The 22,128-nt window shown below is 36.2% G+C and overlaps 1 protein-coding gene across 6 annotated transcripts in view; it reads left to right on the plus strand.

Annotated features, from left to right (window-relative positions):
• The first annotated feature begins 400 nt into the window (after window positions 1-400).
• The window catches only part of LOC124154262 (ATP-dependent 6-phosphofructokinase), a 44,187-nt gene continuing 22,459 nt past the window's right edge, over window positions 401-22,128 (plus strand). For 2 of the 6 annotated variants that reach the window (XM_046527872.1, XM_046527874.1), the window contains exons 1-5: window positions 407-799; window positions 11,983-12,100; window positions 12,267-12,418; window positions 13,912-14,101; window positions 19,973-20,183. In XM_046527872.1, coding sequence (XP_046383828.1) covers window positions 770-799; window positions 11,983-12,100; window positions 12,267-12,418; window positions 13,912-14,101; window positions 19,973-20,183 — 701 coding nt within the window. In that variant the 5' untranslated portion in view covers window positions 407-769. Of the gene's footprint in view, window positions 800-11,733; window positions 11,864-11,982; window positions 12,101-12,266; window positions 12,419-13,911; window positions 14,102-19,972; window positions 20,184-22,128 lie in introns of those variants that run through there. The other 4 variants (XM_046527871.1, XM_046527870.1, XM_046527873.1 and 1 more) reach the window with 4 other exon arrangements.

Genomic DNA, 22,128 nt, shown 5'->3' on the forward strand with positions numbered 1-22,128 from the left:
AAAACATTTATGGAAATATCTTAAAAGGTTTAAAAACTCTTGGTCTCTCTCACAATGTGTCTTCATACAGTACGCTTTTTGTTCACTCAAGTTGGCTACTACGACAACAATCAACACAAAATTCTACTTTTTAAATAAATAAACAAACAAACAAAAACAAATGCCCGGCAACACATTTTAAATTTAACTTCTAACAAAATATGTTTCTGAAGACAATATTAAATGAAAATTTTCGAACCAATATCATTTTTCACAAATTTCAGGTCGGAAAGGTCGGGGACTTTTTTTTTCCTTGAAAGGCGAAAATAATTGAGCCTTTCACACTTTCGCTTTCTCTCTCTCTCATCATCCGATTAGCTCGCGCTCATCGGACGGCGAAGAATGCGGAGTATTTTATCAATGTCAATCCAATAAGCATTAATTCAATATTGACCGTGGCCAAGGCCTACGAAACCCCACCTGGCTCAAAGGATCTATGCCTTGCGCTCACCGAGTGTCTATCATTCTACACAAGGGAGTGTAGTCGCCAAATGGATAACACACGATAGCGGATTCCTCCCAACTTGATGAGTCAACCGCGCGATAAGGCGTCAGTGTTTGGACGCAGTTGACGTGCGAAGTGCATTTGCAGTTATGAGAACTTCATGAACAAGTTCTACTATCAGTGCGTCCTCACCTTAAGATTCTTCCCGCTGCACCAAAGGATTCCCATGACACCGATGTACTGATCCTGCATTGATTTTGGATATCTAACTTCATCAACCCAAACATGGACCCAGAAGACTATTTGATCTTTGAGGTAATTAAAAAAATATATTTCTAATACTTTTTCTGCGATAATCTCCTCATATTTGATCCTGAAAAAATTTTAAGAAAATTTATGCTCTCTCAGAGTAATCTTAGTCTCTATTTTTCTAATGGTTTTTATCTATACAGAAATAAAGACATGTGTTGATAGTATTAGAGTTTATAATGTAACGGAATTATATCACTAGACCCGGCACGGCGTGTCGTCACATGCCTAGCAAACAAGCATTCAATCGATGTCTCCGATATTGTTCCGGTCAATAGTTTTTTGCTGTTGGCGAGATGGGGAACGATTATGATTTTTATATCTCTGTTTACTCGCTATTCTTCAGTCAGTGTTCGGAGAAGGTTTGACGGCTATACATGCGGAGAGGACGCCGATCTTGGGGACATGCGAAATCGCGACCAATTTAACTCGCGTGCTCCTTCCTTGCCTCACGATAGTGGAATTAACCTCGTCTAACCCCGATGATATGCGAAATAGGTCCACCCGAAAAAAGGCTTCGTCTCTTTGCCCTGTATCTGCCCTTGACGTGACTCCACTCAGGAATTCGAAATCGGTTCGACGTTCAGAGAATATCCATCATCATCCAACCATTTTGCCGTTTTCGAAGTTTTTCAAATAAGGAATTTTCTTTGCAATGAAAAAATTAATTGCAAAATAGATTTAGAAAAGATGGGCTCTCCGCATAATTTCAAAATTACATCGCAGTGTTTGTGGTCTATATTTCAGGGAGGGGGGGGACCCGGACCCCTCCCTCGCTACGCCACTATTCCACCACGCGTAGCTTTGTCCTTGTAAAAGCTTGATAATAATTATTTTGACACGCTTTTTTCCAATGCGAAAGGTGAACTAAACGCAACCCTTGCTTGATCGGTGTTCTTTTTTTTATCACGAATTACTTCTTAAAACTTTTTCTCGTCTTAAAATGTTCGGATGATATACAGTGAGTTCTTATTAATAATGAAATACACTTTGTTACCTCCACAAAATTCAATTTGAATTTCGATTCAGTGAATTCTTGTCGAGATTTGCCTATGCCTCAAATTTTAAAATTTGCTTCAGTTTCTTCTCATGGGAAAACATCTCATATTTGAGATTCTGGCAAAGCTTGGAAAGAATCGACTGCCTGTGCTCTTAAAATATCGAGATAATAGCGCGTGTTTGAAACTAATTATACACCGCGAAACAAAAAACAAATTACCACCGGTCCAGCAGGAGTGATGTTTCCATTTAAGCACATGCAAGCATCCACACGCACAAACGTAACTCATTATATAAATCTAGCTTCAGGCTGATTCACGAAGTTAGAGAATGCTCTCCGTGGACAGTTCAGCTACAAATTCATAAGAAGTTTAATAATTGAGTATTTAATAATTAAGGTGAAGAACTGGACCGAAAAAATACTTCCACCGCGCGTAGCTTTGCCCTTGTAAATTTTATCGTGATTATTTTGACCCGCCACTTTCCAATGCGTTAGATGAGTGATTACTCCCTCAGAGTATATGTATACGAATGATAGCTTGGTAAATGAGGGTAGACCTCATCTATTAACCGCATGAAATTCAGGTATTCAAGATAATGGAGGACCGTAACCTTTGCCGGACTCACCTCAAATCAAAACCAAAGTTTTGAAAGCAATTCAGAGTTTTACTACGAGCATTTGAGATGGGGATAATAGCACATAATTCCTCATGTTATTATCTGAAATGTTTCCTTTTCGCCCTCGGATTTTAGCCCTACTTCTTAAACCAATCCTAACAATAACTTCTTCGAAAATTTAATCCTAATTTTCTCATCATATCTGATCATGCTTCATTATGTGGCCGATGTGTCTCATCCTTTTATTTTAGGTTTTTTTTTCAAAAGGAAGAGAATTTATGAAACCCAAGGAACAAGTCGGAACAAATAAACTGGAAATTACAATAACCAGTTAACGCCTAGCGGTACCATATGGTACCAGCCGATAGCGAAATGCTAAACGTGACTTTTTTGTCACTTATCGTAATTTATTTGGGTTTATGAGAGCTTAAAACAAAAGAAGAATGTTTTTGTTTATATTTTTCCGAAATTTTTGCTTTTTTAAAGCTGAAATTAACACATTTAGAGCCGTTTGAAACTTGAGAATTTTCAATTACCCGAAAAAAACGTAATTTTTCGTGCAAGCATTTCGATTTTCTGTAGTTGCGTCTTATGTACTCATAATTCGAAGATTTTTTTTGTGTAACTATGATTTTTATAACATTTAAATTTCTTATTAAGTATGGTTTTTTGATGTGAGCCTAATATTTGGGATGTTATGATGCAAAACATTTTGGTGGTACCTACCATATGGCACCGCTAGGCACTTACACTACCGTGTTTTTGCGGAAAGGGTAGATATGAGTATTTCTTTTATTTTTCATCATTTATTTTCATTATTATAAATTTAGCGTTATTTAGATGTTTTAATGCATATAAAATGTGTATGTACGTTAATTTTTTATTATAAGGGCGTCATCCAAGTGCATAAGGCCCTTAAGCATGATGGTCTGATGAAGGCATTCGTCCAAGGATAAATGAACGGAAAGAAAGGCAAAGGCCTCGAGCGTGTTATATACGATTTTTTAAGGTTACAAAGAGCAGGAGCGCAGCTAGGAATTAAGGCTAGGGGGAGTTTTAGGCCCAACCGGCCAAACTAATACTGCAGAGTCTGGGGGCCCTCCTCCAGAAAAAAATTAAGCTAAATAATTCAAAATGGTGAGTTTTTCGGCTTTCTGAGGGATATTTTATCAATACTCACACTATTCTATAAGTAATATGAATCCAATTAAGTGAAATTGATTACATTTTTTAAAATTCTATGGACTCTGGGGAGTTTTTTATTCCCCTAAACCCCCCCTCGCTGCGCCACTGGCAAAGAGTATAGATAAAAGATTAAATACATGAATATGATGAGGTTATATGAAAGGAGGGCGGAATGGAGAGCAGATTAAACCAATATTCGGATTGCTGGCGTATGATGCTGATGATCTGCATTCAAAATTCAGCCGATTTATTCACGAAAAGTTATCAAGGATGCGAAATAGCAAATGTTCATAAATGTGAAGAGGTTAGCTAATAGAAGGCAGGAGTATGGAGCCTCGTCAAACCTATCTTCGGATTGTTCAAAGCAGTAGCTTTGTACGCAGTCATGCAAACGGGTTCAAATTTATAAACACCTAGGATGAATAAATAAAACGAACAAACTTTGTATTAATCAATTAATTAATGTGCATTATTTATTGAAATGAACTTCCACAAAGCTGAGCCTGTGAATATAGAGATTACCAAGGATGAAGTTCGCCATTAAAAAATACAGTTCGCTCTGGCAATATGTCGTGGTGGTGTAACTGGCAAACAAGCCTGATTGGGAAATCCGGGTTCAAATCCCGACTCAGCCAAATATTTTTGCCATGGAAAACTTCATCCTTGAGGTTTATAAATGCGGATTGTTCATTTACGACGATGACGATCATCAAATTCTAATATACAGCCGGCTCATAATGCTGGGGCATTGAGCGTGTTGAAAAACTCGCAGCGCTTACTAGTGGCAATTAATCTCTGCGCGGAGTGACAACCGGGAAATAAGCAAACAGACGACAGGGAGAGAGGGATCTCTTCGAGGGAATCTCTTCGCTTCGCCGCATTTCATGCAAAAAAAAAGTCCTGCTTCGCCCGAAAGAATTCTTTCTCCTCCTCTCCGCGCGCACTCCCACAGACGACTCAAGGCCTCGAAGTCTTCCTTCCGCCTGCTGCTTTCTTTTCCCTGCCCTCCGTGATTGACCGCGTCTGAGGCCCAATATAGCATCGCGTCCAAAGCTCCCGAAATCTCTTTCCAATCATGCACGTGTCCCCCTTCCGCTTGGGCATGGGCTTCCACGAAACCCCCCCCCCCCCTTCCGAAAGACGAGAAAATACGCGGAAAATCGTTTATGCAAATATTCACCATTTTTTTATGATTCGCATTCGTCTGCCTCGGTGAGGACGGGGTAAAGTCATCGCCTAAATCTAAGGTAGCAAGTTCGAGTCCCACAGGGTAGGTTGCCCCTGTCCGGAGCGTGAATGTTCGTGTTCGTTTAATTGTTAAATTTTATAATAACCCCGTTGTAAAGGCCAAACAGCACTGTTTTCGGTGGTGTGGCAAAAAATAAAAATTGAAAAAATTAATTAATTGCGTAAGGTCAATTATAATTAATATTCTTTGCCAACTTTTTAGTGGTTTCAGTAATTTCATAATTCCATCTTGAGAAGTATTAAACCTTTATGAAGAAGTCTGCATCCACAAACAAAATTATAAATAATTATATTAATTTACCTACATTATAAATTAACTTTTCTCGAGTTTCCGCGCTGGTAAGATATTCTAAGAAGGCCGACGTTTTGGATTCCGACTCGTCATTCATTCTCAATTCTACCTCAATCCATTATAATTTAAAGTATACATAATTTACCAGCAGTTCCCCAAATTTACCTCAGAACTTTAACCGACTTTAATGATATACAATTAGAACGTTAGCATAAATTGGTGGAATACATACAATGTTTATTAACGTGAAAATTATTATCAAGCAGGGCCGCCCAAGTTTCCCACCGTAAGTTACGCTACACAAATATAATTTGGGGGCCGAGGGATTCTAAATTTTAAAGGGAAATGAAAAATTTGGAAGGGATTTTAAAATGCATGCCATCTGCCGTGGGGGGTGGGGATTTGTTGCCTTTTGAGAGAATGCGACATCACCCCATTTGTCAAGAAATATTATAAAATATAGATTAATATCAAATGCATGTTAAAATGTTTCAAATGAATAACATAGGTACATACACACCAAATAATAGAAATTAACTCTTCCCCGAGTGCAGAATAAAGTATTTATTTTAGTAATATGAATTAATAAAAATATTAATTATTCCTGCCAAGTGACGAAGTAACTGCGCTACACTGTGTAAAAATAATAAATTAATTTATCAACACCCGGGCCGCGCTGAGATATTTATGAGCCTGGTGTTTTTCCCCACTTCTTCCCCACCTTTAAGAGCGCTGAGAATAGTTTTCAACGTACACCACCAGAGACAATCGATAAAAGATATGCATATAAAATTAGCTGGAGTACGATATCTTCTGTTGTATAAGTACACATTTTTATTCCATATGTTTTTATTACTAACGCTACGCCGAAATAATGTCTTCATTGTTAACAAACTGTACATGATTCATTACTGAAGAGTATCACCTCTATCAGAATATAAAAGGAGATTCATAGCATAAATATTGTTGCGTATAGAGTCCAATGATTGCTTCATCCTCAGTTGTGCGTTCCACCAAGTTCAACTAGATTGAGCTTTATTGCCGAGCAAATTTTCGGAAGTAAATCTCTTTTAGTAATGATAGTGTTAATTAAAAGTTATTTTTCCATTCAAATTCTAATGCTATTGCATGGACTGAAAACAGTGTAATCCATTCCCGAGTATATTTAAGTACCATACATTTCACCAAAATTAGTGAAAACAATATAGTGGTTGCATTCGCAATGTTAACCAAACAATGACAAGGCGTCAGAATAAATTTATTAGGCTCTTCCCCTTGTCTGCACGTAGACAGTACGAGAACTTTGCTATATATGGATAATTTTGAACGCGAACATTTGCTAACTTCATCCAGTTGCCTTTCGTGTAATACTAAGAAGGTTCAGCTGGGTTCACAAGAACTACGGTGGAAATTACGGAAAAGGAAAATGAATTTATCACATTTGTAATGCATCAAACGGAAAGCGGTCGGTGGATACAGGGGAGAGTTGCCTAAATCGCACCGCTTCCCATATCGCACCACCATCCTAGAAAACAAAGTATTAGATATGAATGCATTCTAATGGCTTCATTTAGAACACCCTGCATCACCAAGCATACCACATTTCAATTGTGGCCACCAGTGTAGTGACAAGTTATGTGCGTAGGTATTAAGAGAAGAAGTGTCTCTTCTGCTATTTCTTTCGTCTTTTCACAAGAATATTGAAAACAAATAAGGAATATTCACGTAGTTTAAGCTAGATCTCATATTTTTGAAGTCTATTGTGTTTCATTTAGTGCTATTAACGGCGTGGAATGATCACTTGTTTAGGCAGTGTAAATGATTTCATATAAAATGGCAGTCGCTCCCAGTGGCGCAGCGAGGGGGGTTTTGGGGGATAACCCCCCCCCCACCCCAGAGCTCAGAGAATTTTTTTAATTTAACCCATTTTACTTAATTTGATTGATTTTATTAATATAATATTGTAAGGATTAATAAAATATCCCTCAGAAAGCCGTAAAACTCACCATTTTGAACCATTTATCTACAAAATTCCGCAATTTATTAATCTCGTTCCTACCGCTTATCCTGGTGGGTATTCCATGCCCCACACGCCCCGGTATTAGTTGCACCTAAACCCCCCCCCCCCCAGCCTTAATTCCTAGCTGCGCCCCTGGTCGCTCCCATATCGCACGTCTCTCTAAACCTGTGCGATGTAAGAAGTCTTAAAAAAAGCTGCCGTGAAATGACTATTCTAAAGCATAAACACTTCTACAAAAGACTTGTACATTTTTTCCAATTATTGCAGGGTTTTTTATCAAGCAAAAAAATAACACCTATAATTAATGTCAAAGATATGACTTACTTAATTTTTTCGTTCCTTAGTTTACGGGTATTTTAATGTACATGTTTGCTCTGTTATGAGATCTAAAACATAACCTTAAATAACTTGCCTGTCTGCCTCTAATTTTCGTTGAAATATTATTTCCTAATTTTGGCCTCCAGTGATGCGATTTTGGGAAACCGGTTGCCTAAATCGCATCGTTTGCATAAGTTTGAAATTGAATTTTTATACACGTGTTCAACTTGGAATTGACTGTCCCCAAAAATTATGAGAGAAGAAGACATTCCACCTCACATAAAGCAGCATTAAAAACTTATATTGCGTCACTTGTTTTTGATTTAATTCGTTTTTTTCCAAAATTGGTGCGATTTAGGCAACCTTAACCTACCTTTTAAGTGGATAATAATGATTGACCATATGCTTATCCGCTTTCCGCTCGTTCCGCAGATTAGATGGCATGAGAACCCAGCTCAATTTTTATACTCATGAAAATGTTCTAAACCAATTTTGAATGAGGGATCATTTAAACCAATCTCAAGCTTTCGTCAATGACTTTGGGAAAAATAAGCACCTGGCATTTTCATGAATGGAGTTTATCTTGTGGTAATGTTTCGGCGACGCTTATCTCTACCCGCCAGATATGAGTAGGTATTGACTGGATATCCGGGATTGTTTACCTAAGGCTTACTCCAGTTTATTATCGTTCAATCTGGGAAGAAATATTGAGATGCTGGAGAAAATATTTGGAGGCGTGAGTGAGAAATACGCGGAAAAAAATCTAAAACTTTCATTCTCCATGAAATATGAATCTTGAAATTGTTAAAATCCCCAAGTATTTTATCGATTAAAAGACGTTGCGTCAAAAAAAAATTAGGTCACAAAATTGATTTCCTCCGTGTTATTTTGCATGTAATAACTGCAACTTTATCTTACAGACACACTTATGAGATGCAACGAAATATTCGAATATGAATTTATGGACAAAAATGAATTGTCGTATCAAAAGTTTTTTCTCAAATTACATCGTTAAAATAATTTTAGCTTAATGAAATTAGTCATTCATATCATAATTTATCATAGGAATCTTTGAAAACATCAATAGTCTCACTTCACGAAGTGTTTTGGTAATTCACCGCTCACTTTGATGAGTCATGTTCGAGGTCGTCTGAGAGTGAGTATTGTGAGTGATCCTGAAATAATTTGAAACTTTCACATCAATGATTATGGTCATAATCACCCAATGTCAATTTTCTTCTCGGTATTTTTTTCCATCTGCTTCTCCAACCGCCGTCAGTATCACTTTGTAGTCCTGCCACGAAAATATACTCACTAATTTTTAGTTCTCTTCTTTGTTTTTCGATTCTAATCGAGCACATATCCCATAATTTTCTTTATTCATTTCATCTTCATAAGAATAAAATAATAATTCCGTATTACTGTATTCCATTTCCCGTAGATTTTTTGAAGTGGTAGTTTATTTAAGCCAAATCTGATCATAGCGTGTATTATCTATTTCGCCAAAGCCTCATAATTTAACCAATAACTTTCTGAAACAATGAGGAGTTGAATATGAGAGCAGTCATTGACTACATTGCGGTGTTTTTATTTTAAAATTAAATCGATAAATTTTATATCTCAACGTATTTTTTGCACTATTTGGACGCGTGAAGACAGTGTGCCAAAGATTAGAAGTTAAAATGCCGGGCGACAAGCGCACCCATCGGCTGAAAGTTGTTATTTACTTTTCATTAGTACATATTACGATAGTTTTGTGGAAGAGAGACAGATGGAGGACATTTACTGCAAAGAGAATACTTGTTTTGATTCTCCTCGATGATTTAGACCTTTATCCGTTTATAGTAACTCGGTCGTGTGAGCTGAGTGTTTTTTTTTTCATACTGTAACCCCATTTCACGAGTGCACAGACTCATTGGGTCGATGAACATGGAAATGAGATAAGCGCCCCATAGGTCTCGTTTGGCCGATTCTTTGGAGAAAACTAATGGCATCAGAGAACCATTGGGAATATATAAATTATAATCAAGGGAATAGTGTACGGGTAAAGTGAGGTCATTACGTGGAAGAAATAATTTGGGCATCTCTCACCTAGATTCGAACCTTAAATTCAAGGTCTATTTATTTCCAACTTCCCTTTATTATTTATTTTCATTCATTTAATTAATTTAAATGTTCGTAAAAAACATACATGTGAATTAAAATCAATTCTCAAAAAGGTGAAAACTAAGCGGGTGTTCTAAGATAGCTTGAGATAATGGCACATTGAAATATATAGTTTACTCGCGATACTTACTAAATGTTTGCGGTAAAAAGAAATGAGACGATGATTAGGGATGGATTAGTGCTTGCGGCATGTCTAGTTGCGAAAGAGGCGCTCAAAAATGGATATTAATTAGAAAATTATTCACTTCAATTTTACAATAGGGTGGTTTCCTGTTATTTTTTATTGCCTAAGTCGAAAGATTATTACTCCTGGAGTATGCATTTCACGCTCTTAGATTTTTAAATGCCGATGTCTATTTTTCACGATTAAATGAAAAGTGAAAATTTTCATTTAATCGTGAAAACGTGACGGCTAAGTGTGAATGCTGGGAAAATCCCGTGTGACGTATTTCTGGTTCCCGCTACCGCCGTGTGAGATGACCTTGGGGCGAGGCTTTAAGCGCCGCTACGATGCAGGCTGCTAGCAGGTAGCAGAGTAACCAGCTAGCAGGTAGGGCTTGGCTTATATAAGGATTATTATTATCCTATCAGAAGAAGAAAACTTTCCCACCTTAGGCAATTTTAATGGGCGATTATTAAGAGATGCTTCCCTGAGCTCTGTGCCTCATGCATGCATTAGTAATCTCAAACGATGTAAAACTCCTGACTCCTTATGCAGGCTTCCGCGGGTCGATGAATATGAAGATACGTCTCTTTCGGGTAATACACCGCGTGGGTCCATTGCGAGAACAATGGACCCACGCGGTGTATTACCCGAAAGAGACGTATCTTCAAAACTCCTGACTATTCGTTTAGCATCTAGGTCGCTGTGACGTCACGTGGAATGGCATCACATGGCCGCCAATCTGGCCTTCTTCAAAATAGGTTAAAATTTTCCATTAACATTCGTCTAAACTGGGATTTCTAAAACCAAATAATTTGTATATTATGAATACACTAATGGTGGGTAACGAATCGCAATCAACGCATTTCGTTTTCTTTGATGAAGGAAACTACCCTAATTGCACAATTTTTGCATAAAAATTTAGTTTCCTAAGTTTTTTATTTATTTACAAAGGTGCTCATGAATCATGACAAATAAAAGATAAAATGGGCTCATTTGTAAATTTCCAACTTTGAAATTTTCTATGAGACCTTCACAGAGCGTGGTAGCCTAGTATATAAAGCTGTCGGCTGGTCAAAGGGTGCCCGGTTCAAATTCTGGCCGAAGCCTTCGGACCCCTGCGAAACAGATATTCTTGCAGTTGGAGGTGAAACAGGGAAAGAAACTTGCCCCACCTGGTAGCGCAAAAACAATTTAATGTGTTTAAAATTCATATGTCTTCTATTGAGGCCTGGTTACACAGTACGTTATATATATGCGTGTTATAACATGCAGGAGTTAATTTGTGAATTCTTGCACGATTTTGGCGGACCGGAACAGAATATGTACGATGCATAAACCAAATTATAGAATAGGTTCTATTTTCTGTTAATGCGTTCGTGCATAAACTTGCACGAACGCATTCCAAGGTGTGATTCCAAGGTGAATTTTCGTGTTCATTCACGCGTTCTTATATTTAGACATTAACTCGTATGTTTAAATTAATCGTGTAACCAGGCCTTTAGACTGTGGTGGGCTCTACGATCACCGATTCAAACCAGCCTTGGGATTTGGTCTCTGTGTGAGTAGAATATGGCCGAGACATCTATTTAGAAACTCCTTTATATAATTATAGTATATTAAAGTCTTACTTCTTTATGCAGATATATCTACGAACTCTAACTCTAGTTCGGCGTGTATATTACCTAATTTATCTTGTCATCAGATCGACTGGATATTTTTTGCCGAATCTTTATTCATCATAAACTTTAATAAATTCATTTAAAAATAATTATATTTAGCTGTTTAAAATATTTAAATCATTCATCACGTGTATTTTTACGAATAAAATCGCATACTGCACAGGCGATCGGACTTCTCTGTGATTTGAACCAACCGCGCGAAATTATGGTTCACTTATGGGCCTGTAGATGTCCTCACTCAAAAAACAAAAGACAATTTGGAGGTCACCTTGACCGCAAGCTTTGACTTCTGCAGGGACTTCTTCGGTCGACCTTTGCAGTTTGGCACCCCAGGGTACAACCACCACTGCACTCTTATTTGACAGCCTTTATCTAAGAGGTTTGGCAATCGCCCCTGTTACGCCCTCTCCCATTCAAAAAGTGTTTTTGTTTTCATATTGATATGGTTTTATTACCGTATCGGTGTTTGTGCCACTGATTTAGTTTTTCTTCGCTCAGGTTACTCCTAGGGACCGACCAAAATACAAGATGCATGAAGAAAAGACACGATTTATAGAGAGGGGGTCCCACAAGGGAAAAGGTATAGCTGTATTTACTAGCGGAGGAGATTCCCAGGGTAAGTTGATTCTTTGGTCGGTTTTTCAGTTTTTTTAATGTGCTATAACTGTGGAAATGAAGCCATACCTTTATTTGGGGTTATATTTTAGTAATAGACTGCCGTGAAATTTCATTGTTTTGTCTCATCCATACCTCACTCATTCAGTATAATACGATGTTTCTAGGTATGAATGCTGCTGTTAGGGCAGTAGTTCGCATGGGAATATACCTGGGATGCAAAGTCTACTTCATTAAAGAGGGTTACCAAGGAATGGTAGATGGAGACAAATATATTGTTGAAGCCACATGGTCGTCCGTATCTTCCATAATTCACAAGGTAAGCTTGCTTAGAGCTGTATATTTACCGGCATGCACCTATGTGATTACCTACCCAATGTTTACTGGAATTCCTGACCACCCCAGATATAAGTACTATTTAGAGCCAGCCGGTGATAACTCTTGATATCCAAAAAATTTTCGTACGCATTCAAAATTACCGGAATAATCTACCGAATTCGTCATCTGCGTCCACTATGTGGATCATACTCATCATGAGTGTGTGATGTAGCTGTGTTTTTTTTCGAACTTGCGTCGTAGATATCAGTGTAAACGAAGTGTTTTTTGGCTAAAGTGTTCTAACATGCCAAAATGAGATGATTTCTTGTATGATTGTTGGAATAATTTTTTGCATTGCCTATAAATTGCATCATTCTTGCCCATTATAATCTCTTCAGACACCTGCTCCTCAGATTGCCAGGTGTTGTAGTTTTCATTTAATTTCCAATCTTAGTCTTCCAATAATACCAGATTATATGCCCTGTTCACCTTTCAAATATTAACACCAAAAGAACTCCTGTTATGTACATAACAGTGCCTTCAGTTGATGCATTTTTATGAGTAAATGGTTAGTGGCCATTGTGAATGACCTTTCAAGGACTTTGACCTCTAAGTTAAAAATGTATTTAAATAAGGCCGAGAACATGAGATAGACTGATCTGTTTCACACATCCTTCCATTTATTGGAGAATGCTTTGAGAGTATCACTAACGTCATAGGTAAACCTTTTAATATCTGGTAGTTATTGTGGAGAGCTAGTGTTGTGTTTGACAGAAGTATGTCAGTCTCAGGAAAATCATGTGTTTAAACTTGGGAAAATATCCTAGCTTTTCCTCAAGCTTAACTACTGATAGTATATTACTGTTTCTGTTCAATTTAATGAGCTTAATTTATCTTGATCGCTGTATATGTGGAAGCGTCATGTATTTTTCTGGCTCCAACAGTCATGCAGATCATAATTGTAAATGATAGTATGCTCTCAGATGTGCTCCTCTATTCTTCCTCCATTCATTGAATTGAAAAAGAGCTAATGTTAGTGGCCGGTTATTTGGCTATGTTTATTGTCTCTGAATAATCCATTTCTTTGGTAGGAAGATGTAATTTTAGCTTTTGCCGTCCTATTCTTTAAAGCAAGCAAAATAATTGCTGTGAGAAGATTATATTGAAGACTTTTTCTCTCAAAGATACACAGATTATTCTTTGTTACATGCTTCCATTTGGAACTTTTTTCTGTTCTCTGAGTATGGCTTCTTGCACTTAAAGGTTTCTACTGTACTAATTTTGTATTTCTGTGTTAAGAATTAGTTCACTGCTGACTATATTCAAAAAGATCTTTTTATTTCGTTGTTTCAATTGCTCCTTTTATCTTATCTGAAATATTGTTTGATGATGCTATATACTATCAGTGATATCCCTTATACATATTTTGTTTGTATGTGTACCTCATTTTAATGTATCACTGCTTTCTATTCATTTAGTATCTTTTCTTTTCAGGGAGGTACTGCTATTGGCTCGGCTCGGTGTTCTGATTTTCGAGAACGAGCTGGGCGCCTTAAAGCAGCCAAAAATTTAGTTAGCAAAGGAATTACCAATCTGGTTGTTATCGGTGGTGATGGATCTTTAACTGGTGCTAATCTCTTCAAGCAAGAATGGGGCAGCCTTCTTGATGAACTGCTCTCTCAGGGTTAGTTACAAATACTTTTTTCTCTCAAGGTTATGTGTAATGTTCAACATATATTATGATATAACCATTGTTGGATTAAGTATGCTTGTGAGGTTAATTATGCTTACCTATAGGTTTGGCCGAGAGATCCCTGAAAGTTTTTTCTCCCTAATACCTCAATGATTTGCAACACTCTCTCCCCATTTGCTCAAGGGGAATCATTACTTGCTCTGTCTACAAGGCCCCAGGGGTGTCAATCCAGCTCTGTTCGTTTGACCTCTACTTTCCTTAAAGTTGAGTTGGAGAAAAAAGTATGTGTGGATGAGTTGTATTCTCTAAGTATGAGGTCATTCATTCAGACCCAAAATCACAATTCATTTAAAGAATTTTTTTGATCGAAGGAAAAAGTAGGCTGCGATGAAAAAAATCTTCCCGAGTCAGTCTCTCACATGTAATTCTGAAATAAGAAAGCATGTAAGTTGGTGCACACTTTTGATGAAAGAAACAGCAACACTTTGCAGGGGACGAGGGTGTCATCAATTTGTCTGGGAAATAGTCGATTTTTTAGTGCAAATACATATGTAGATTTAGCAATAGGCGTTGGGTGGAATAATAGAAAAATACGGGTCTCCTTAAATTCTCTATCTCTACTGAATCGGGAAAGAGGTCAATAAGATAATTTGCTAAGCTTTTAAAAAAATATGTATTTTATCTGCAAAAAATAATTTGGGCTCCCATGATATTCTCCATGTCAGGCATCCCTTTTGCTAAGTCTTGTGCCTTTTCCATGCATAGAATATGTCTCTGATTAAAATTATATGCAGGCAATAGGGTCATGAAATTCCTGAATTATCATTGACCTTGAAGTGAGAGGAAATAAAACATGTGGTCATACCAAGGTCATGATCTTGACCTTGGATTGTCATTTCAAAAAAGTATAGGTTGTATATATGAACTGAAAGTTCCCAAAAATGTGTAATCCCAATAGGTAATCGATCCATCCTATGAATCCGATTCATTCCAAGGGTTTTACCTTATGTTATTTTCAGACTGAGCTCACTATTAAAATTATTATAACCTCACAGGGAAAAGCTGAATTTATCCTTGTTCTCTTATGACTAAAACAGAATTTCTATGAAAGACTTAAAGGGTCTAGCCGGTTAAGATGGTGAAAAGTGCCCCCCGAGATTTTGAAAAATAAAAAATATACACATAAAGTGCATCCAAAATAATATATTTCCCCAAAGTTTCAGGCCTCAACAATGGAAAATAACTCTAAAAAAATTGAAACACGATTTTTAGTTTGTTAACCATATCTCCAGTATTTATTTCTTAAAAATCGTTATCGTGATTTTAAAATGTAAATACAGTTATGTTTTACCATCCTGATTTTTTTCAAAAATTTTTGATCCAAAACTCAACTTTTACATAAGTTTGAAATTTTCAAAATTAAATTAAAGAATTTAGGAAACAATAGTCACTCTGAAAAAAATATATGTTGTCACCCCTACCCTGAAGTATAATCTAAATTTTTTTCAGATTTTTAAAAATTGGTGGAACACTGTCAAAAACACGAATAACTGCTTCATGCCATTTGCATCTATGTATTCCAAAAGGATATTTGATTTGATTGTTGAGAGCAACTATTGTTGATCAGTTTCTAATATTATTGAGTAAGAATAAACATTAACATGAACAATGCCTATCACACTTAGATTGATCGTAATTATTTTTTATTACCATACTGTTAAACTTTAAATTCCTAATTACTGCGCGAATATGACAGAAGCGGTGATAATTGGTATATCGCCTTTTCGAATATGCATAATGGCCGTTTCCCTGGAAAAATCATTGCGCAGGTTAGTATTGAAAACATTTGTTGAAATTGCGAGAATCCGAGCCTGCAGTGAGAGGAGGGCCTATTTTCCGAGGGCAGCACATTCTCTCGTGCGTTGTAGCAATTCACCGCTTTACACGAAGCAATTTTGACTCTGCTTTCGTACATACGTAAGATTGCGCAGTGATGTGACCGGAGTAAAACGGCCTAAGTCATACTAGTACACCATTTACGGCACAAAATATCTTTGAACCAGACCACGTCACTAATTTCCTAAGAAATTCCTTCATAAACTAAGCTGTGTTAAGCGACTTTTTGTGTGCGATTTTTCCTTGCAGTGAATGCCACGCCTTACACATTTTAATCCATATTGTTTCCTTGTTGGCATGACTGTCCATTAGAACAGATATATTGGCTTTAATGTAATGCTCTACCGATGAAGTTATTAACAGTATGTTTGTAAAACCAAGAAATAGAATGGGTATACAATTTAAAAATGAAGTCATATGTTGCAGTAGCTATGCTTTATTGCAAAATGATTTTTTATATTACATTTTAAAATTAATTGTAAACAATATCTCCAATATATAATACCATTCATAGAAAAGGGCGAAAAACACTCTTTATTTTTTTACAATAAACGTTTCGTCATACCATCGTTAACATCACAATCTCTAACCCTGTCAGTTATTTAATATAGGGTATCGTATCTCTTCGCGTTCCTAAACTTAGAAATGGAACCCTCTACGACTCAACTTCGTATGTCATAGGGCAGCTGCCTGGTTCCTTTGGAATACAATAATTGCACTTTTCTCAAGTTGAAATTCCGCCATTGCTCCTTCCGAATGTGGTGTCTCTGGTTCCTCTTCCGTCTCGGTGAATACCAGGTGCCAACGGACGAGATTATTCGACTGCCCTATTTTTTCTACGGAATTGGACTAACTCTTACAATGTACACGCATGTAGACTTTTATAATCAACATTCATGGAAACCTGTCTCTCACTTAGCAATTTATCCGAATAATTTTCTCTCTCAGTGCTGCACGTGACTCGTACGTATTGTTTCACATTCACTGATTAAGAAATTAGGCATCAGAGAAGGCCTATTGCTGGCATTAACAATGAGGAGGTGTCATTGCCTTGTCAAAAACCCTTCCCCGAATATTCAGTCATATTCTCATACTATTAGGAAGTTGGCTTAAATGTAGGTGATAAATACATAGTTAATTAGAGTCAGGAGATCATTCTTAAAAATCATTTTGGGCAGACGTATTTGTAGAAGCGTGGGGGCTAACTTAACCTTTCGTCAGGCGCAGTATTGGAATTGCTGTGTTCAGGCGCAATTTGCCTAGCAGGCAAAGATGTAAAATAACATAAATAACTCTTAGCGCGGCTCAGTAGTTCGTCTTTAAACTCATAAGCGCCTTTATTAGCGTAGTCTAACACTTAAATTAATTAAAATTTGTTATGTATAATACAAGGATATATTATATATCCGATCAAGTTTTTATTTCGCTTTATTTTACCATTATTTTGCTTAATTATGCTTGGCAGGGAAAGCCTATTGCTGGCATTAACCATAAAATTCTTAACTGATATGTTGGCATAAATGTGGAAACCAAAAGGCTGCATGTAGCATTAGAAAGCAAACAGATACTATGAGTATAAAAGGTCTATGACACCTATTGGCAAGAAAAGCGCAGAGTCTGTCAGATCCATTGCTCCCGAATGAAGATTAAAGTTTAACAGTATGGTTATAAAAAATAATTACGATCAATCTAAGTGTGATAGGCATTGTTCATGTTAATGTTTATTCTTACTCAATAATATTAGAAACTGATCAACAATAGTTGCTCTCAACAATCAAATCAAATATCCTTTTGGAATACATAGATGCAAATGGCATGAAGCAGTTATTCGTGTTTTTGACCGTGTTCCACCAATTTTTAAAAATCTGAAAAAAATTTAAATTATACTTCAGGGTAGGGGTGACAACATATATTTTTTTCAGAGTGACTATTGTTTCCTAAATTCTTTAATTTAATTTTGAAAATTTCAAACTTATGTAAAAGTTGAGTTTTGGATAAAAAATTTTTGAAAAAAATCAGGATGGTAAAACGTAACTGTATTTACATTTTAAAATCACGATAACGATTTTAAAGAAATAAATACTGGAGATATAGTTAAAAAACTAAAAATCGTGTTTCAATTTTTTTAGAGTTATTTTCCATTGTTGAGGCCTGAAACTTTGGGGAAACATATTATTTTGGATGCACTTTATGTGTATATTTTTTATTTTTCAAAATCTCGGGGGGCACTTTTCACCATCTTAACCTGCTAGACCCTTTGCTGTTGATGAATATGAAGTGAAATGTGTTGTGCTTCATTAGTACTTATTGTACACTCTTTGACAATGGTGTAACTTATAGATTGGTTAAATATTGCTTAATTTGATATTTATTCTTCTTTATAAGGAAGAAATCATTAAATGTTTATCACACTAAATCCAACATGTGGTTTGTAGGTCTTGATTAGAGGATATGAAAGAATGGGAAAGTTTGGTTCTAAGAGAGACAAATAGACTTTTTTTAGATGTTAAAATTAAGAATGACCATTAGCGGTGATCTTAATTATTTGTATGGTTTTTATCTTATCTGATGATACATATGTATCACTTTTTTTAACTCAAATGAAAAACTTCAAACCCTTTTTCTTATGTCATTTTCCTGGCCCCTTGTATTTGTTCAGTCTTGATTATGTGATGGTTATATTTCCTTGCCATAGCATGTGTACCGTAATTAAGGACTGTTTTTTCACTACTGTAAAATTCCCAAATTTTAGCTATATTTTATATTCACTCTGTTATTTTAGCATTGTAATGACATGCTATGGAATGACAGGTATTGGTGCCTATAACCCTTTTTTCCATATAATATCATCTGCTGTAGTTAAGCAATGCATCAAAAACTCAACGATTGGTAATACAGTAAGTCCTCTGTGTACGAACATTTAACAAACGAACTTTCAAAGATAGAACATTCAAAAATTCAAGCGTGCCCAAAATTTCAAATTTGGCATCATTGAGGTCGTCCAATGCAATGTCATGTGATGTAGAGAAACTCAATTATAAACTTCAGTGAAGTCAGGAACTGTTCAGCATTTCGCCTGTTCTTCCTTTCCGCCGGCAGCAAATTTTTTTCGGCTCCAGTCGCATTGTATGTGCAGCTAGATGAGTTTGTCACCATCATAAGTTAATGCAAAATTGTAATGTAGCTTTGCATTCTGCAGCATAACTACTCTTTTCAATACCTTGGTTAGGTTTTTTTTTTACTTACAAACAAGGTCTCTGAACGCATCATGTTTGTATGTCGAGGACTTAACTGTAATGCAAAAATTTCATCTACCCACTCCTCTTTTACCCTGATTTTTTTTTGTTCTCAGTCATGGATTTCCTTGTCTTTGAATATTATCATACAAAATCTCATCAAATCCTGACTAAAAAATTTGAGCATATCTTTCGTTTACATAAACTAGATCAACTCTCTGTAGCACCTTTTGAATGAAGTCAATGTCAGGAATACATATGTAGATGTAAGCATTATTATTTTCTTGCAGTTTGGTATTATTTATGAATACATTGCTTTCTTAATTTTACTGCTGCTTTTAAATTTTAACTATGCAGTGTGACTTTTCAAAGTTTTTTTTTTTATTGGCTCCTACATATATTGAATTGCAACCAGCTTTGACTTCATTGCTTTGTATCTATGTATTTGTATAAAAAATTATATTTGACATTTATTTCTTCAACCATTATCTGTGCACTTTTGTTTCCCTGGATCATTTAGAGGGTAGGGAGCGTTGTACATTTTTAAACGGCTCCTTGCATTTTTCCCTGTTTTTTTATGTACTTATCATGCTTACAGGTGCTCAAGTTATTTTTTTAGTTTCTCGAATCTTTATTTTATTAATTTTTTTCCCCAAGTAGTTTTGTCATACCTATAGCAAAACACCTTAGTTGCTATAATTTCATCATTAGCATTCCTTTTGATTTTTAGGTGAAATTACTAAAGAAGCTCGAGAAAAATACAGCCATCTTCACATAGCAGGGATGGTAGGGTCTATTGACAATGACTTTTGTGGTACTGACATGACCATTGGCACAGACTCTGCTTTGCATCGCATCATAGAAGCTACTGATGCTATCGTATCTACAGCTTACTCTCACCAGCGTACATTCATTATGGAAGTCATGGGAAGGCACTGTGGGTAAGACCCTGCTGGCATTATTTATTCATTTTTCACCTGTCTGTGGATTTTCTTCAAAATGTATCTTATATTTTAGTCTCTAGACGCCATACATGATTGGTAAATTAAATTAACTATGGTTAATTGTGGATATATGGCACTGAAACAAATTTAATCATCAACATACTGTGTAAATTCGTAATATGTTTATCTGTGTGTATTTATTTTAGGAAAACCTTCTATTTGTATAAGTTAAGTCCAATCTAAAATTAAGTTTATCCAGAGTATCGCCATGATTTTACTAGGCTATATCTATTGCATGAAATAGAGAATACACATAACAGTAGAAAGCTTATTTATGCCCCTTTATTGGTGGGTTGGATTATAGTCACTAACATTCAACAAAACATTTGTTCAAATCAGTTCCTTCCTAAGCTGATAATTTTTCATCACATTGTTCATTGGGTATTTCGGTTAACTCTCAAGTTGTGTGCTGAAATTGTAAACAAGTTAATACGCACATTCATTTATCAGAAAAATTAAGTTTCTTGTGTTTTTGGCATATAATTCATCATTTTAAAGTCGGGTAACTATTGGAAAACACATTCTTAGTAATGAAGAAACTCTACGTATTCAATTTTTTTGGGCTATATTTCCTTTATTTTCATAGACACACTTGCTGAGTGCATATGCATTAACATATTTGCATGCTACTGAAAAGGATTTATGAATAAAAAATATTTGGCTGGCTTCTGTTCCTGGTTTTTGAAAATCTTGATTAGATGACTAGAACTGATGTAGTGATGTTCATGGGGGTAAACATAGCTTGATTGACTGTGTAGTGGGTTTTAGTCCATATTCTCAATCAAACAGAATGTTATAGGGTTGCACATGATTGCGGGTGGCATAATGAATTGATTGGGTGAGGGAGATTAATGATCGAAATTTCTGATGTTAGTTTGTTAACATTAGCTGAAAGAGTGGGATTTACGTGACTTGGAAAAATACTGCCAGTTTCAAGGATAAACTTTGCTGAGAAAACTTATTTGGCTTGGCCAGAACCACATAAATGGTTAATATGTGTTTCTGGTCAAATTTGACCCTAACAACACTTTTAAACTTCCAAAAAAATAATGCTTACAACATGTTCCAATATACTTCATGGAACTCGTAACTTAGTGCACAGTTGCCTGCTGAGGTGCAAAGTCACGAATGCCAAGGATAAAATGTCCTCTGAAAAGGTCATTTAGTTTGCCTTGGTTTTGAACCAGGATATCACAATTAACAGTCAAGTAGTAACTAGTTACACCACCTTCAGTAACATTCCTTGGAGATAAATTGCAGGGTAGTTTTTCCATATGAGGTGTTTGTGTCAAATCCTCATTTAGAACGGGAGACATATTTTGTAAGTTATTTTCCAGCCTCAATGGGGGTGGGGTAAAGTCTTCGCCTGTTAAACCAAAGGTCTTGGGTTCGAGTCCCGAGAGGTTGGACAAAGGCATGGATATTTTTGATCACCCATCGTTACTTATTGTCAGCCTCCTTGGTGTAAAGGCCTAGTTATTCTGTCTCCAAGGAAATTAAGTCAAACAAATACATGTACCCACAGTTGAACTGGCTTTTCTCCTCTAAAGCTATATTTCCCCCACCACATATATCTTCCATGCAGTCATGAGGACTTTCCACCACACCATAATACCGTGTCGACTAAAAAAATATAATCTGAAATTTGTCTAGGAAGAAGATAGGTTCATAGTGTAATGATTGTCATACCTGTCAGTTTTGAAATCAAGGTTTGATTCCCAGTAAAGCTGAACAATTATTTCCCTAAAGATTTAATCCTTCGTCTTAATGACTCTGTGCCTTTGTATGTGATTGAATGCAAAGTTATTTATTCCATGCAATGCTTGTGAATATGTTGCTTGTATGATGAAGTAATCAGGTCGTAAAGAACCTGCAAAACTAG

The sequence above is a fragment of the Ischnura elegans genome, chromosome 2 (assembly GCF_921293095.1).
Source record: "Ischnura elegans chromosome 2, ioIscEleg1.1, whole genome shotgun sequence".
In the NCBI taxonomy this organism is placed as follows: Eukaryota; Metazoa; Arthropoda; class Insecta; order Odonata; family Coenagrionidae; genus Ischnura; species Ischnura elegans.